At 51.0% G+C, this 16319-nt stretch overlaps 1 protein-coding gene across 12 annotated transcripts in view; it reads right to left on the bottom strand.

Annotated features, from left to right (window-relative positions):
- Positions 1-16319, bottom strand: part of TOX2 (TOX high mobility group box family member 2) — a 138799-nt gene that overhangs the window by 108777 nt on the left and 13703 nt on the right. For 4 of the 12 annotated variants that reach the window (XM_053574575.1, XM_053574584.1, XM_053574585.1 and 1 more), the window contains exon 1: positions 3022-3609. The exons of 5 other annotated variants lie outside the window; for them this stretch is intronic. In XM_053574575.1, the coding sequence (XP_053430550.1) occupies positions 3022-3147 (126 nt within the window). In that variant the 5' untranslated portion in view covers positions 3148-3609. Of the gene's footprint in view, positions 1-3021; positions 3610-10729; positions 10819-16319 lie in introns of those variants that run through there. 3 more of the 12 variants (XM_053574577.1, XM_053574579.1, XM_053574582.1) reach the window with 3 other exon arrangements.

The raw sequence follows: 16319 nt of genomic DNA, 5'->3' as shown, positions 1-16319 counted from the left end.
GCTGAACCCAAGCAGGGAAAGTCAGTTTACTGAGATGGGCACAAAGGGGCAGGGGTGTGGCTGGGAGGGAGGTGGCGTAAAGCAACACAAGAGCCATTTGGAGTTATGCCTCCTCCCAGATGAGTCCTCTGGAGGTGAGGAGTTGCAAATTAGAGCTGCCCTTCCACACTGACACCCCACATAGGAAGGTCTCCCCTGTTCCTCACAGCAAGTGAGACCTAGAGCAGGTAAGTGCATTGCTTCAGGTCTCCGGGCTAGAAATGCAGGCCCACCTGACTCCTCCTCCAGCTCATCTCACAGACACTTAACAGCAGGAGGCCCCCAAGGCTGGGAGAAGCAAGAGAATCTACCCCAAACCTGTGATGCTTTGGGCCTTTGCAACTGTGCACACACGTTTAGTATTTGCTAGGCCCCCTGGCTGAACAGAGATGGCGGCTCCTGGGCTGCCCCTGGACCCCCATCCCCAAGCTGGGCCAGAGCCGCTGCCTTGCCTCTGCTCCCAATTTCATTAATTACTGGTTTGTTAATGCACAAGACAGTGGGGGGAGAGTTGGGATGCCGCCAGCCGCAGAAAGGAAATTAATTTCCAGCATGAAGCACATCCTCCCCTGGAGGCTCCCCACGCACCCCTGACCTTCAGTACTGCTGAACGGCAGGGCCCTGGGACCAGCCAGAACTATTCTTACGAGAGAATCAGAGACCCAAAGAGGATGACGAGCTTGCCCAAGATCACCCAGCAATTAACAGCAGGAAGAGTCCTGTGACTTGGGCTTCCCACTCCTGGGGCACCTTCATTCTTTTTCCAAATATCCAAGGGGGTCCAATCAGACCCTCTGGTCCCAGTCAAAGGCTGGCCAGAGTCCCTCCCCCCCCAGGAAGAGAGAACACTTTCATTTCCTGCTCACCAAAGACATGCTCTCCACATCTTATCCCACTTCATCCTCCTAACAGTCCATCATTTTGTAGGTGAAGAAACTGGCTCAGTAGAGTAAGGCAAACCACCTGAGGTCGCACAGTAAGCAGGGAGTAAAGCCGTGGCTCAAAGCGAGGTCTTAAAACCCAGGTTGAGCTTCTGTTCTCCAGGCAGGGAGTAAGGGGTGGCGGAGGCCATTCTCCAGCCACCCTCTCCCTCCCTCCCCAGGCCTTCCCCCCAGTCCAGGGCTCTCAGCACACTGCTGGTTGTTGGCTGGCTGTTCTCCTAAGACCCCATCAATATAATGCTGAGGACTGGTCCGGTATTCAGTATGTTGTTCAGGAAGGGTTAGAACTAAAAGAATCCATTCTGCTTCAAGATGGCCAATCAGTCCCTGTGATGACTCTTCCCCCAGTCAAGAACCCATGGAAGTGACCAGAGACACAAAGAAATTGCTATCTGCCAGGGCCCAGAACAAACATGGCCCTGCATTGGTGCTCCCTAAACAGAGTCCAGAGCGCAAGGGGAGAGCTCGCTGGGTCATACACACGCATAGCCACAAACACACACCCCTATGTGAGCCGCATCCTCCTCCCAGGCTGAGCTGATGTTTTGGGTCATTTGTTCATTAGTCATTCATTCAATATTTGTGCAAAGTGTTAGGTAGTGTGTGTGTTCATACTAAACATTCATACATCTACAAGCGTACACACAATCATCACAATTCAGGGCAGTGGGGATCAGTATCCCTATTTTATGGATGAAGAGACTGAGATCTGGAAGGCTCGAGGTGCTTGCCCTGTGCCATAGACCATATCTGCGGCAGAGCTGAGATTTGAAAGTAGTACCTAACCCAGTCCCTGGTGCACAGTAGGCACTTGTAACTACCTCCTCGGTAGCCAGCTGGCTCCAAAGCCTACCCTAGCAGACCTGAGCCTGCTGCCTCTTGCTCACTCTCAGACCCAGGGTGGAGAAAGGGGAAACCATCACAGGAGGCACAGGAGCTATGTCTCTCGATTTCTTAATTCACAGGGATGCTCCAAAAATGAGGGAAAACAGACCTGAGAAGGAGGATTCTGTATCCAGGGCACACGTGCTGAAAGCCAGATTTTCAACAACTGTGATTAATCAGAGTACCAGAAGAGGTCGGGCGTCCTGGGCTGCTGGGTACAGCACTGTCAACAGCGACAAGCCCTGCCCCCAGCCCAGCCAACTCCCATCAGCAAGACAGCCTCACAGGGACAGCTGGGCAGTCATTTGTGCGAGGGTTCTGCACTCGAGATCTCTTCCACCCAGTACGTGCCTGTGTTTGCCCTACAACTGTACCTAGGTCCTTCCTTATTTGTTGCTGTCTTTTCTTCTGCAAATGTATGGCAGGTGGAGATCCTGACTGATTATTATTATTATTATTATTATTATTATTATTTATTTATGTTTGCAGGTTTTGGCCAAAGCTGGGTTTGAACCCACCACCCCTGGTATATGGGGCCGGTGCTCTACTCCTTTGAGCCACAGGCGCCGCCCCATTGACTGATTATTTTTCAATATCCTTACTTCACAAAAGGAAAAGGTGGCATTCATTAAATTTGGGGAGAAATTTCTATAGATTCCCCAAACCGTCAAATGCAATGGGAGGGGCAGCTGAGACTTTGTTCCTGGTGACATCTCTGGCCTTTCCTCACCCTCCCGCCTCCTAGGCAGGCCCCTTCCACTCCTCAGCCTGGGTACCTTCTGGCTGTCTCTGTCACTGCTCTCTCACTGTTTCTAGCCAGACGCCTCCACCCTCAACTGGCCAGGCCTACTGCTGGGTGTGCTAACTGAATGAATGAACGCTTCCTGAGCACCCTAGGCACCCACAATGCTCTAGGCACCAAGACCACAACCTGACCCTGCTCTCCAGAGGCCAATCCCAGCCTCCTCTAGAATGCCTTTTCCAGAAGGAGCTGCCAAGTGCAAGCCCCCTGGACCATCCAAAGCATCTTCATTCCAGAATGCGACAGGCACCAGTCCAGGTCCCTGCCTGCCCCCACCCAGGCATCATCTGTCCTCAGCCCACAGCGATGGCCTGACCACCTCCACCCCGGGAGGCGGGGGCACCCACTGCTTACCTTCTGCAGAAACACACCTGCAATGCACCAGCGTCTTCCAAGTAGAAGGAGCCCGAGTCTCATTCCACAGAAGCCCAGGCAGCGAGAGAACGCGCCCGCGACAGCCTCTGTACGATTCTGCTGCATAATCAGCAGAGAAAGAGAAAAAATGCCAGAAATAGCAAGCTTTATAAGCCCTCCTGACAACTCTTGGTCCTCTATTGGCTGGAGGCCCGGCACCCCCACCTCCCATCCCGCTCCTATAAGGTGAAATGGAAAAACCTGTTATTTAACCTCTTTTATCAAAATCCATCTTCTATCCCAATTTGGGCCTGCATGCTCAGAGCTCCTAGTGGCGGTCCCCAGGCCAGGTCTCAGGGAGCAGAAGGGGAGGTAGCCCCTATCTCAGCACAGCTCCACGTCATTTGTGGCTTCAGAGCCTTCCCCGCTCACGGACGCTGCCTTGGGAGCCGCATCACACTGGAAGGGCCTTCAGAAGGCAATTTGGCAGCACCTGTCAACATGTGAAACTTGCACACCTTTTCATTCAGCAATTAGACTGCGGAGCATCCATCCTGAAGAGATACCTGTGCTCAGTGCCTGGGTGCATGCCCATGCATGCTGCTTGTTCCAGAGAATTAGAGACAGCTGACTGTCTAGAGCCAGGGTCTGGCTGAATAGTCTGACGTGCATCCTTCTACGGAATGTGATGGGCTGAGGAAGGCCTGGAGGTGCCGATTTAGAGCTCATCGGGAAAGAAAGTCAAGGACATGGTCCCATTTTTAGGAAAAACAATAACTCTGCACGTCTTTGGATATGCAATCTAAAAGATAGCCAGGTTGTTAACAGTGGTTACACTGGGGAGAAATGAGGTATTTTCAGTGGCTGCTTTTTTCTTTCTTGTTTCATTTTTTTCCTTTACCACAAGCATTTATTACATTTGTAATTTAAAACAAAACATAGGAGCCTCCCCTGGTTCCTTCCCACTCCTATGAAGCCGGCAGGCCAAGGGCCAAGGTCACCCACCACAAGCCTTAATTGGGCTTGGGACAGCGCTGGCCAGAGCAGCCTCCTCTGCTTTCACACAAGCAGCTCAATTCTGACAGAGCGGAGTTCAAATCTTAGCTGTGGCTGCTGGGACAGCTGACTTCCCCCAGCCTCGGCTTCTTCACCTGTAAAATAGGGAAATTAGTACCGAGGCAGTGTCACGTGTGGTGTGGGTGCCAGTAAACCAATTTTAATTTTTTGGGCCCTTCAGAAGCAACAAGTCTGTTGAAAGAAGCATTACAAGGCTGAGAGTATGCAGAACGGAGTGAGAAGAATCCTGGGGAACTATCTCAATACTCAACACTAGAGCAATCAATCAAGTGACAGAGGGAACAGGCTGGGGAAGAGCATGTTCTATGTGACAGAGGGGGCTGATGTCCAGTGTGTCTAAGGGAAAAGGGCACCAGGTGGAAGGGGTGATCCGAAAAGACTGCAGAACCAAGAACCCTTGCTTCCCGGCCCCTGTATCCATCTCATGCTGTTCCCTCCGTCTGAAATATTCTTCCCCAGACCTTCCCACAACTGACTTCTCATCCTCCCAGCTCTGCCTTCAGATCGCCTTTCTCTCCAGAGCAGGCTCCTCTGATCTCAATTAAACCCCCAATTATTTTCCCCATAGCACCCTCATCCAGCCAACAGGTGTCTGCTCATTTTTTTTTGATGGTTTCTGTTTCTGTGTTTATTGTTCATCTTCTTCATTAGATCAAGGACCTCTAAGTTCCTGGTCGGCCAGAATCATTGGTTTTGCTCATCTCCAGGTCCCAGCTCCCAGCACAGAGCCTGATACACCGTGGGTGCTCCACAAATACAAAGTACACAAAACCCATAGATCCAGAGCCAAGATCCAAGCTCATGGAGCTTGTCTGAAGGAAAAAAAGACGCAGATGTTGTATCACGATACAAAGATGGATGGAAATCTCAGACACACAGCAGATTTAGAAACACAAACACACAGCTGTATAGGTGCTAAGCGGGAACTATTCGTGAATATTTATTTATATAAGCTTAGGATGGGAAAGAACTTCCTAGGCCCACATATGTGTGGACAGGGATGTTTACTGCATCGTTATTTATAAGAAAATGGAAATGAGACATTAAAGTCCATTGACAGGGATTGGTTAAATAAATCATGGCCCTCCATACAAAGGAATACCACGCGGTCATGAAAAATGATGGGCTTTTGTTGATGCGTGGAAATAAGCCCATATTGTTTGTTGCATGTTAAATTTGTTCATCAGAGACCAGAGATTCTGTAAAAATTCTTCAGTTATCATTTACTCGTTTATTTATTCACTCGACAAGCATTTTCTGTTCCCTCTGTCTATTCCCTCTCCCCATGCAGATCACAGTTCTGGATTCCCCAGAGCAAAGTATAAAAGGAACGCTGTTCCTGCCCTCAAAGGCATCTTGCTCACTCCTGGGGGTGAGCAATCGTGATCTACAAGAGACAGTGCTCACAGCTAAGAGCCTCAGGGGGTTGGCTGAATGAGGACTTCACAAGAAAGGTGTCATTCAAGCTGGGATCTGAAGGAGGAAAAGAATTGGGATATAGAGAGAGGGAAGGAAGTACTTTTTTTAATTAAATAATAGCTGTGTACATTAATGCAATTATGGGGTACAATGTGCTGGTTTTGTATACAATTTGAAGTACTTTCATCAAACTGGTTAACATAGCCTTCACCGCATTTTCTTAGTTATTGTGTTAAGACATTTATATTCAACACTTAGTAGATTGAACATGTAACCTTGTAAAATGCACCATGGGTGTGGTCCCACCAATTGCCCTCCCTCCACCCATTCTCCCCCAACCCCCTCCAAGGAAGCATTTTAAGAGGAAGACTTGACACCATGGGACAAGTACAAAAAGTCCCTGCATTCTTCATCACTTACTGAACTCTACCATCTATCTGCAGGAGCTACGCCAGGGAACAGAAGATTCTGGACTGCATTCTGCCACATGTGCTTGGAGGAGGAATCTCAGGGTGAGGACCACATGGTCCACAGGTGTGAAGTTGAGGAAGCAGCCTCCTGATCCTGCAGCCCCATGGGGAAGGCAGGGCTGGGGCAGGTGCAGCCACCTGGTGGGTTGGATAACAGAGGCTCAGCACTGCAAAGCCCAGAGTGTGGGACGGGATTCCAGATGTGGTGCCGAGGTATCCAGTGCGGTGGCAGGGGATCCCATCTCTACGGACACTCTGCTCAGCTCCATCTAGGGTGAAGCTAGGGAGGGGCTCCTCCACCTTGAAAGAACTCAGCATTTTTTATTTTTATTTTTATTTTTTAGATTCTGAGGCAACTCAATGGTTATGGTTCAAAACAAAGAGAAATGACTCAGCTTCCTGTGGAGGAGCTGCAGCCTTTTGGAAAGATATTTCTGTTTTAATGCTCCTCTCTGTCCTCAGCCACAGAGGCAGCTGGTCCAGGGTGCTTGTTTTCTTGCTGTTCAACCGTCCCCTGGGTGAGGGGCAGGGACAACAGCCAGGCTCTGGGGCCATACTTCCTGGGCTTGACTCCTGGCTCTACCCGTTCCTTATCCAGAGAACCTGGACAAAGTTATATCTTTCACGAGCCTCTGTTTACTAATCTTAAGATGGGAATCGCTGTTCCTTCCTGGTGTGAGTATTTGGCAAAACAGCTGCCCCCTATGGAAAGGGTCCGGTGCAGCCTATAACTATCGTTGTTAATATCAACAGCCACCACGCTGAGGGTCTGTGGTGCCTAGATTATCTTATTCAGTCCTCACGCCTGCACAACACAAGTCCCCATTTTACAGATGAGGAAACTGAGGCTCAAAGCAGTGAGTTGACTTGTCTTTTCATCTCATGAGAGTCAGTGCACCCAGCTCAGACCCACTCACAACTGAATCTGCACAAGCTTTTTGTGTTGACTCTCATTCTCCAGAGGGCTCAGGAACTTTTCTTCCTCCAGGCACTGAGGAACCAACAAAGGGCTGAGCCCTTCCTGTGGGACCCCAAGGAGAGGCATGAAGTTGTTCAGGAAACCCCCTCCCAAGTGTAGAGAAAACGCCGAAGCTGAGAAAGAGGGGGCAGGCTCATGCAAATAAAAAGAAGAGGACTTTAAAATGACCCATCATCCGGGGCCGCCAGTCCCATATGCTGAAGGTGGCGGGTTCAAACCCAGCCCCCACCAAAAAAACAATAAATAAATAAATAAATAAATAAATAAATAAAATGACCCATCATCCAATGGCCCCCCTGCATCATGACACTAATACTGAGTCTCTCAAACCTTTCTAGAACTCATTTTAAAAAAACAAACCTGATGCAGGTGAATGCAAGGTAACCCGAGTCAGCCAAGAGCCAAGTTTCTATCCCCCTCTTCCCTTCACCCTGAAGCACGTGCTGACAGAGCAGCCTTAATAGTAACTGCCTAATTTTAAACCCTGTGATTACCGGGGTTGATTTCCACGAAACCTTCCTTTCATTGCACTGAGAACCTCTCATGAGCAGTAATTGCCAAGTTCAATTTTAGCTCTGTCATGCCCAACCATCAGTGCTAACTAAGGCGGCTGCTTCATCGCCAGGTAAGCTGGTAATGAAGTCGGCTTCACAGCTTAATTTCACAATATTGTGATGCCCCCGTCAGCACCTGTTAAGTGCTGAGAAGCTTGGAGCTTCTATTAAACAAATCACACCCGAGGGACGTGACTAAAGCTGCTCTGCACGTCTAAGGTGCCCTGCCCAGCTCCTCGTGTCCACGATGTGGTTGCTACTTCCATGTGCCTCGTAAACTCAAAGCACAGAGCACCACAGGGCTGGGCCACACCTCTGAGGGTGTCCTTTTCCCTGCTCCCTTGGTCTCCTCAGTCACCTCCTGTTCCCCTTCCATCCCTACCACTCTGACCCCCACCCTGCCCTGGGTCCCCAAACTAGCCTCTTAGCTCACTCTCTCCGATTCATTTTCCAGACCAATCAGTACGGCTTTCTTGAAGAAAAAAAAATGACCCCATATCTGCTGTTCCCCATCTAAAAGCCTTCAAGGAGCCCCACTGTCCTCAGGAGAGAAAGTCCTCACAATGCACTTTCTTCTGAGGCTCCCCATGATCACGCCCTGCACCAGGCTCTCAGACTCACAGCCCAGGGACTCGCCTGCCCCAAGCTCCAAACACCCCTGGGCTGATCACCCTGGGAAACAAGTCCATTCGACTTCGTTTTCCCCAGAGAAAAATGTCTCCGCCTTGACTTCTTGCCCCATAAGGATAGCAGGAAACCTCCGCAGAACAGGTCAGAGGTCAACAGGTCGATTTGGCATGACCTCTGGGGTCTCTCAGCAGCAGCACTGGCTGAATCTTTGGGCCACATCGCATGAATGCCCCGTAAGCCACTCTTAGCAAGCACCTGCTGTGTCCTGGGCACTGGTCTTGTCTGTTTCTCCTTCAATCCTCCAACAACCCAGAAAAATGAATTAACTGCCTCATCTTTCCGGTGGGCTTACAGGCTCAGAGAGGTAAAGTAAGCTCCTGAGGCCACACAGCTTCCAAGCTGCAGGGTAAGAATTCCAACTTACATTTGATTATACAAATGGTCTCCCCAAATGAGCCTTCATCTGTCTTCCAACCACACCGTGGGGACTCATTTGTGGGGCTCATGGGCAATGCCACATTCCAATCTCATTTTGTTAAAATGCCTGGTTGGCCTTGGCATTGTCCTATTATTAATCAGCCCCACCCTCTCCATACACACTCTGCCCCTGGCTGGAATCTGACAGCAGAACTGTACTTTAGCATGGCTGAGTTTGGGCTGACTTTTGCTGACTTCAGCTTTTGCCCAGAAAGTGACAGGATCTACTATAGACTTGGGTTTGATCCTTTCTTTTCACCCAGCTTCTCCAGTCCCAATATGATGAGACTTCTGTGCAAACCTTGGCACAAATTAAAGTAGATGCAAGTATTAGCTCCATTTTACAGAGGAGGAAACTGAGGCACAGGGAGGTTAAGTAACTTGCTAGATGTGTACACCTGGTAACTGTCAGAGACAGGACTGGAACTGAGGTGCTGGGCTCTTCCAGAGATGCCCCCCACACTACACTGTCCACTGAGTCATGGACTCTCTTATTTTACAAATGAGGACGCTGCGGTTCCAAGAGACAAGGGGTTTGCCCAAGCCAGGACTCTGATATCCTGTCTGGAAGGCTGCAGGTGCAGAAGGTAAAGCCAGGAGTTCTGGGTAGCCCTACCTACAGCTTCCAGCTAAAGTAAGACCAAGCTTCCAGGAGCAAGGGAAGAGGTCCTTCCCACCAGAGGTGCACAACGAGGCCACGAGGCAGAAACACAAGGGCTGGGAAACCTCCCTGGTCTACAAGGCCACCTCACCTACTGCCTCTCCACCACCACCCTGGACTCGCTGTGCTGGGGAGCCGGCATCACAGTCCAGTCGCCTCCACTCAGGGAGCTGACAAAAGCTCTATTCCTTGCCGTGCTGGTGACTGAGCCCCCACATCAGCTAAAGATGGTATGAAAATAAGCTCTGGAGCATGAAGACCCAGGTTCAAATCCCAGCCCTGCCAGTTACTGGGTAAGGAGCTGAGGCCCTCTGCAAAGTGGAGTATTAATACCACCACCTCGCTGGATATCTGGAGCCTGAAAGAGCCCGCAGGCCCAGTGCCCACCCTCCCAGAGCAGATTTCCCACTGTCTCGGTGCCCACGTCCGCAGCATGCCGGCGAGCCCTGCTACTGCGTCCATTAGGAGGTGGGGGAGGGCTGGCAAGGGTGGGTTGCTTTCACTTGCAGGACAAGACTTAAAAGTAAAACCACGTAACGATAAAATTTCAGGTTGAACAGCAACCCAGAGTCAGGAACGATTCTTCCAGAACTTCTCAGTCCTCTATTAAGCAGGAAGGGAGGGTTAAGGGAGTCCCGTAAGTCAGCCCACAGCCAGCGGAGTCCTGAGTGGACCCTGCATCTGCGGCAGGCCCTTCTCCTAGCCTTCACTGGGATGGGCTGCCAGCCCACGTGATACTTCCTGGTTGCCATGGTTTCTGTTTATTCTGAGGAAAACAGCTTCATTGACACCCAGAGCCTGGTAAGAGGAGTGTTCACTTCTCTCCACTGTGCAGTCATCACGGTCCCTGCATTGTCCTCAGCCACACACAGACAAGAGCCTGGGTGCACATGAGCAAGGGGACTACCATTAGCTCAGCCCCACAGGCCCTCCTCGCTAGACCCACGGAGGATGGAGCTGCCCCCCCTCTTCCAGGTCAGAAAACCGAGGCTCAGGGCTGGGCAGCAAATCGCACAGAGTCTAATGGCTGTGTCAGCAAGAAGCAGAGATTCACACTCAGATTTGTCTGACTTGTCCTGTGTTTCCAATCTGTGCTGGCTCATTTCTGATCCTTATCCTGACTCCTACTACTGCCAGGACTTCTCCAAAACCACAGACCCTGCTGTGCCTTTAGAGGACCTGTGGAAGGCTCTAGAGACAACAAAGGTGGATTCAACGATCAGGGCCCCACCCAGGACAGCCGTCCCAGCCTCAAACATGAACATAGAGGCTGGTTTAAAGTTAGAGGCCCAGAATGTGCTGGGGTAGGGGGTGCTAGGCAACCCTGTGTGCACCCTTCCCCCAGATATGAGCACCCCATTCTTAATTCATGGTGCAAAGACCGTTGGCCAAGAGAACTGAGCCCAAATGCCCCCACCCCACTCCCCAGCACCCTGCTTACCTTGCCCTTGAGTGTTTCTGGGCTCCACACAGGACCCTTCCTCAGCTGTGCTCAAGACCCTCCTCTTCCACAGGGATTTCCTGGGTCCCCTCATGGGCACCAACGCCTCACTCCTTGCACAGCCCACAAAGCCCACTATGTCCAGTGCAGCTGTCCGTGGGAAGGGCCTGCCCCACCTCCCTCCTGAGGCTGCATCACACAGGTATGCTCAGAGGACATCTGTGAACCAAACCTTCCTTCTTCAGCCCAAAGTTGCCAACACTTAAAGGGAACTGGCTCTTCCCTGTGTGCTCAGGTATGCCAGGTCCCACCCCCCACAGGGCCTTTGCACATGCTGTTCTCACCGTCTGGATGCTTCCCCCACCCCACCACCTAGAAACTCCTAGTCTTACGACAGAACCCCCAACAGTCCTGGTGGCCTGGGCTCCCGGCCCGTGTGGCCTCCAACACACCTGTCATGCTCTCATTGTGTCAGGCCTTCATTATTTTCTGGCTGGACTCGAAGCCATGTAAGTACAGCACTAGGCCTGTCTTGCTCACCCCGGAGTCCCTGCCAGTGCATGGGACACAGCAGGGGCTCAGTGAAGGTTTGTTGTCTAAAGAACAGCAGTAGCTGTGGTAGGTTACAAAGATGACCAGGAATCCTCCCGCTCCTGCGGGCACACCCTATGCCCCGGATGATACCACCATCATCAGTAAGATGGAGTCCACCTCTTCATGCCTTAAGTCTGGGCTTGGGCCTGTGACTTTAGTTGGCCAGTGGCATAGTAGCAGATGTGACACAAGCCAAGGCTTGAAAAGCACTGGGACATTGGCCCTTGTTCCTTCTTGCTATGCTGAGAACCCTGGAACTTCCAGATGGACGAGCCCAAGCCAGTCCACTGGAGGACAAGGGACCAGGGACAAGTTGACCCAACCATTGGCCAGGCCCCGACTCCCAGCCTGCTAACTGCCAGACGTGTGAGGGAGGCCATCCTAGGCCACCCAGCACCCAGATTAGCACTGGCCAGCTAATCACAGATGCAGGAGAGAATTTGCAGAGACCAACTAGTCCTACCAGAAAGCCCAGGAGCTAAATGAAATGGTGTGTGCTCCAAGCCACTGATTTTGGGCGGCTCGTTCCACTGATACAGGGGTTAGTAGAAGAGCATTTGCCATGATGTACTCACAGGCAGAGAGCATGTGTCCAATCTATTCAACATCAAGTTGAAAACAACAGAAGCCTCTTGGGCGCTGGAAAGCAGCTGGGGACAGGGGAAGGTTGAGCCACTGGTTTTGAGCCCTGCTGGCCAATGACATTGGCTTAAGCCTGGACAAGGTAGGCAATGATTTCAAAGCCAGACAGATTCAGGTTCATGATCTACTCTATTTCTTACAGGCTGTGTGACCTCGAGCAAGTTTCTCTGCCTCTCTGAGTTAAGGTATCCTATCTGTGATATGGTAATAACTTATGGGGCTGTTCTGGGGGTTAAATAAGATAGCATACAAGAGACTTTTAGCATAGGGCCTGGCACATAGTAGGTGTTCAATAAATAGTAGTTCCTCCTCACACACAGCTTCACTCCACTGGTACCTTTCACACTTAACTCCACCACCCCACTGGGTGCTAAGCGTTTCTGTGTTTGATATCAGCGTCTCCTGCCATGTGCCAAGCTGTGACTGTGGCTTTCCCAACACCCTGCTCAAGAGAGGTTGACATGGAGGATGTGGGAGAAAGATCTGGATGTTTCCAGCACTGACTGGGAGAGAAAGCTCAGGACACAGAGTCAGGGAACAGAGTGATGAAAACTGAAGATAACTAAGGACAGAATCCTCCCCTCAAAGTCCCGACACACCCCAAACCCACAGACGCCTTCACCTGGGATAATTATTGTGGTCCTTGCTCCATTTACTTCTAAGGCTGTCACCTGGCTGTCCCCGAGACCTCTGGACAGCAATATGATTACAGGACCATGGCTGACAGCTTAGCCTGCCCTCTGCCCCACAAAGTATCTACAGCAAGAGCAGACACCCTCTGCCCTGAATAGCCCGAATGTCCAGAAAATCACGCAGAGGTGTCAAACCTTTTCTCTTCTCTGCTACACATTGGAAGAAGAACTATCTTGGGCCACACGTTAAATATGCTAATGAAAGTGATGCACACACACACACAAAAGGTCTGTGCATGATTTTCGCAATATTCCTACACCACAGAGAAGCAAAATGGTCCTCGCATATTTGAGGGCTGCAGTTTGGACACCCCTGGAAGGGTCCGGATGAACCCCACCTGCAAAACACACACACAGAGGATAGTGTGGAGAAGATGGCTCAGAGTGGGGGTGGGAAGGCGCCCCGCCGTGGAGGGCATGACATTGCAAGCATTGGCCCTGCCCCAAAGCCCTATGTGTCTCCCTAATGCAGGGTCCAAACTCTAGAACCTGGTACTCAGCGTCCTCCCAGTCCCCAGCTCCATGCAGACAGGTCTGCAGTGGTCCCCTTTCTCACACCCTTCCCTACGTGGTATATGGTCCGATAGGAAGAGAAAGCATGTTCTTGACAAACAGACTTCACTGTGACCCACTGTGACCATGACCTCATCTCTCCCGCCTTCTCTGCACAGTGGGGATGGCTTGTTATTTCAAGAGCTATTGTGAAGATTAATAAATAACATAGATGAAATACTCATCCTAGGATGAACACCTCATAAATGCCTGCTCCCTTCCCCCTGCCTCTGTATGTCTCCAGCCCACCCTTCTTAGAGGTCTCGCTCCATCACAGCCCAAGGACAAGGACCAAGGACAACCACAACCAAAACTTCATGAAGCCACAACACAAGCAGCTCCCAGGGAGGGGGAGTAGCTCGCCCAAGGGGACACAGCGGAGTGCAAACAAGAGCTCAAGAGTCCCACTTCTCTGTCCACATTGCTCAAGGCCATTTTCAGGCAAAGACCCTGAGCACAGACAATACTGGGGTCCCAACCGGACCCCTTCTCCTAGTTTTGCATCATCCTCCAGTGGCTCACTGCTGCTGCCTAGGTGCTACACAGTGGCCCTTCCTCTGGAGAAATGTCTTTGGCTGATGGAGACAAGCACTCTCCCAGCAGCCCACACCCAATGACTGCCTGACATGGGTGTGCAAAAGGCCCAGCCCTGGCCTCTAGGTGGAACGACCCCTCTGAGAGCACTCATGCCCCGGGGCTCCACTCCTCTGAGAACACTCCCCACTAAATCTCTCCCACAAGAATCCTCATCACAGGCTCTGCTCCTAGAGATCTCAGCTTCCCCCAGTTGCCTTGAAACTCAAAGTGTGCCCCACCGACGAGCATTCTCTAGACCTTGTTAGAAAGGCAAAACGTCTGGCCCCATGCAATACCTGCTGAACCAGAATCTGCATTTTAACAAGACTCCATGTGGTGGGCACGCACAAGCTCGAGGTGGGCTGGTGTAAGGTTGGCAGTGACCAACCCACCACGGAGATGAGCCAGGGACATGGGCACCCTCCCCTCTGTTGTGGCATTCACATTGCTAACGCTGACGCGATGTGCTATGGTCTGAATGTTGTGTCCTCTCAAAATTCACATTGAAATCCTTATGGTATTAGGGCATGGAGCCTTAGGGAGGTGCTTAGGTCACAGGACAGAGCACTGTGACCTTATTGCAATAACCTCCAATCCTTATTGGAATTAGGGCCCTTATCAAAGAGACACCAGAGAGCTAGCTGGCCCCTGCGGCCACATGAGGTTAGAGTGAGAAGAAGGCTGTCTATAAAGCCGATTCACCACCAGACCTGGCTCGGTGGGCACTTTGATTTGAGACTACCCAGCCTCCCTGAGTGAGAAGAATAAATACATACATAGCACTCAGGCTTTGATGTTTAGTTATATTTAGCCTGAATGAACTAAGATGTCATTGAGTCCTGACCACTGGCTGTGGAGGTGAGCCAGCTAGTAGGGACATGAATCACCTGACCACTAGCTGTGGCATCTACGCGGTCCCTTTAGCCCTAGGCAAGGGTGAATCCCAACATCACCCAGGTGGAAGCTTTTTGTCCTGGTTTGAGCTCTAACCCTACACACCTTCCTCTGTCACCAGAATTCTGTTTCTCTCTGATGCCACAGGAGCTAGTCCCAGTGTTTGCATGAGTCAATTAGAGCCACTGCCTCTATTTCCTTCTTGAAGGGAGTTCACCCCCACCCCTAGATAGCTAGGAAAGTTTCCCCAAAAGCATCCTGAGGAAGGTGCCAGAAAGAGAGGTAAATGAGATTCTCCGGGACAACATGCAGAGGGGGACCAAAGCCCCCTGATGTCTCTACAGAGGCTCCTGGCCTGCCCTGAGGCAGAGGTGGTGGGAAAGGCACAGACCCCTCCACAGAGGCCTCCCTCCAGGCCACCCCTGGCCTGTATGAGCCCCTCCAAGCCCCTCTGAGGGGCTGCCCATGACCTTTACAAAACTAAATGCAATAACCAAGTCCTATGTGCTGAGCGGACCCCTGGGCCAGCCCAGGAGGCTGCAATAATCCAGACGTGTGTTTGGACAGGAGGCACCCAGCAAAGCTCGGTCAACTCTGCCTGTAGCCTGAGGAGGGAAGTGGCTCACCTTTTGCTAATCGTCCTAATTCATTTTTTATTACTAACTTTCCTGTTTTCTATTTGCTGTCTGATTGAAGATATTACCAAAGGCATTTAAACAGCATCAGGCCGTACCACCATGGCAAACATAACTCTTTTTATTGAAATCTGCATTAATATACATATAATTCCCTGATCACAAAGACCTCACGGGCCACATGTTAGATCCTAAATGAAGGCAGATTTGGCAGGAGGTATAGACACAATGGGAGGGTTTTCAAAAGATAATAAGCCTTGGGGGTGGGGAGGGTACAATAAAATAGGCACCTTCTCAAGCTGCTGGAGGTGTGATGACACTTTTGGAAAGTGGTATGTCAACATGAATCGGGACCTATATAAATGCTTGCTCTTTCTGACCTGGGAATTCTACTTCCTGGAGTCGTATCCTTGACACCTCCTCCCTGCCACACACCCCCATCCAGCCAGTCCCCGAATCTGGTGCTCTCTCCCTGCTGAGACCTGCTGTTCCCCCAACTTCCTTGTACTCCCTTCCAGCACCCCAGTCCAAACCAGAGAGGACCCACAGAATCTTCTGCAATGGCAGAAATCCTCTGCATCCACAGAGTATGGCCAGTATGATTGAACAACTAAAATTTGGTTTTATTTTACCTTAAGTGTGAACAGCCACATGTGGTGAGTGGTCCCCTGACTAGACAACATGGCCTCAAGCCACCATCTGTTCCCTCCTGAGCCAGAGGCATCACCTCCCGACTCCTCTCCTGCCTGTACTCTTGTCCCACTCTTGTCCTTCCCCACAAGACGGCCATGACAATGCTTCTAAAATGCAGCACACTGCCAGGACTCCCACTGCCCTGGAGTCAAAGTCCAAGCTCCCCAGACACAGCCTTCGAGACCTCTGTCCCTTGAGGACATTAAGGGGGCCAGCCACAAGAGCCCACAGTGTTACAGATCCCAGAAGGGGATGGACAGCAGGGAAGGCCTCCCGGAGGGGGTGGCTCTTGAGCTAGAACTTTAAAGAGAC

The sequence above is a fragment of the Nycticebus coucang genome, chromosome 21, assembly GCF_027406575.1.
Source record: "Nycticebus coucang isolate mNycCou1 chromosome 21, mNycCou1.pri, whole genome shotgun sequence".
NCBI classification, from domain to species: Eukaryota; Metazoa; Chordata; class Mammalia; order Primates; family Lorisidae; genus Nycticebus; species Nycticebus coucang.
Note: the sequence above shows the minus strand (reverse complement) of the source record. Positions and strands in the feature narration are given on the sequence as shown.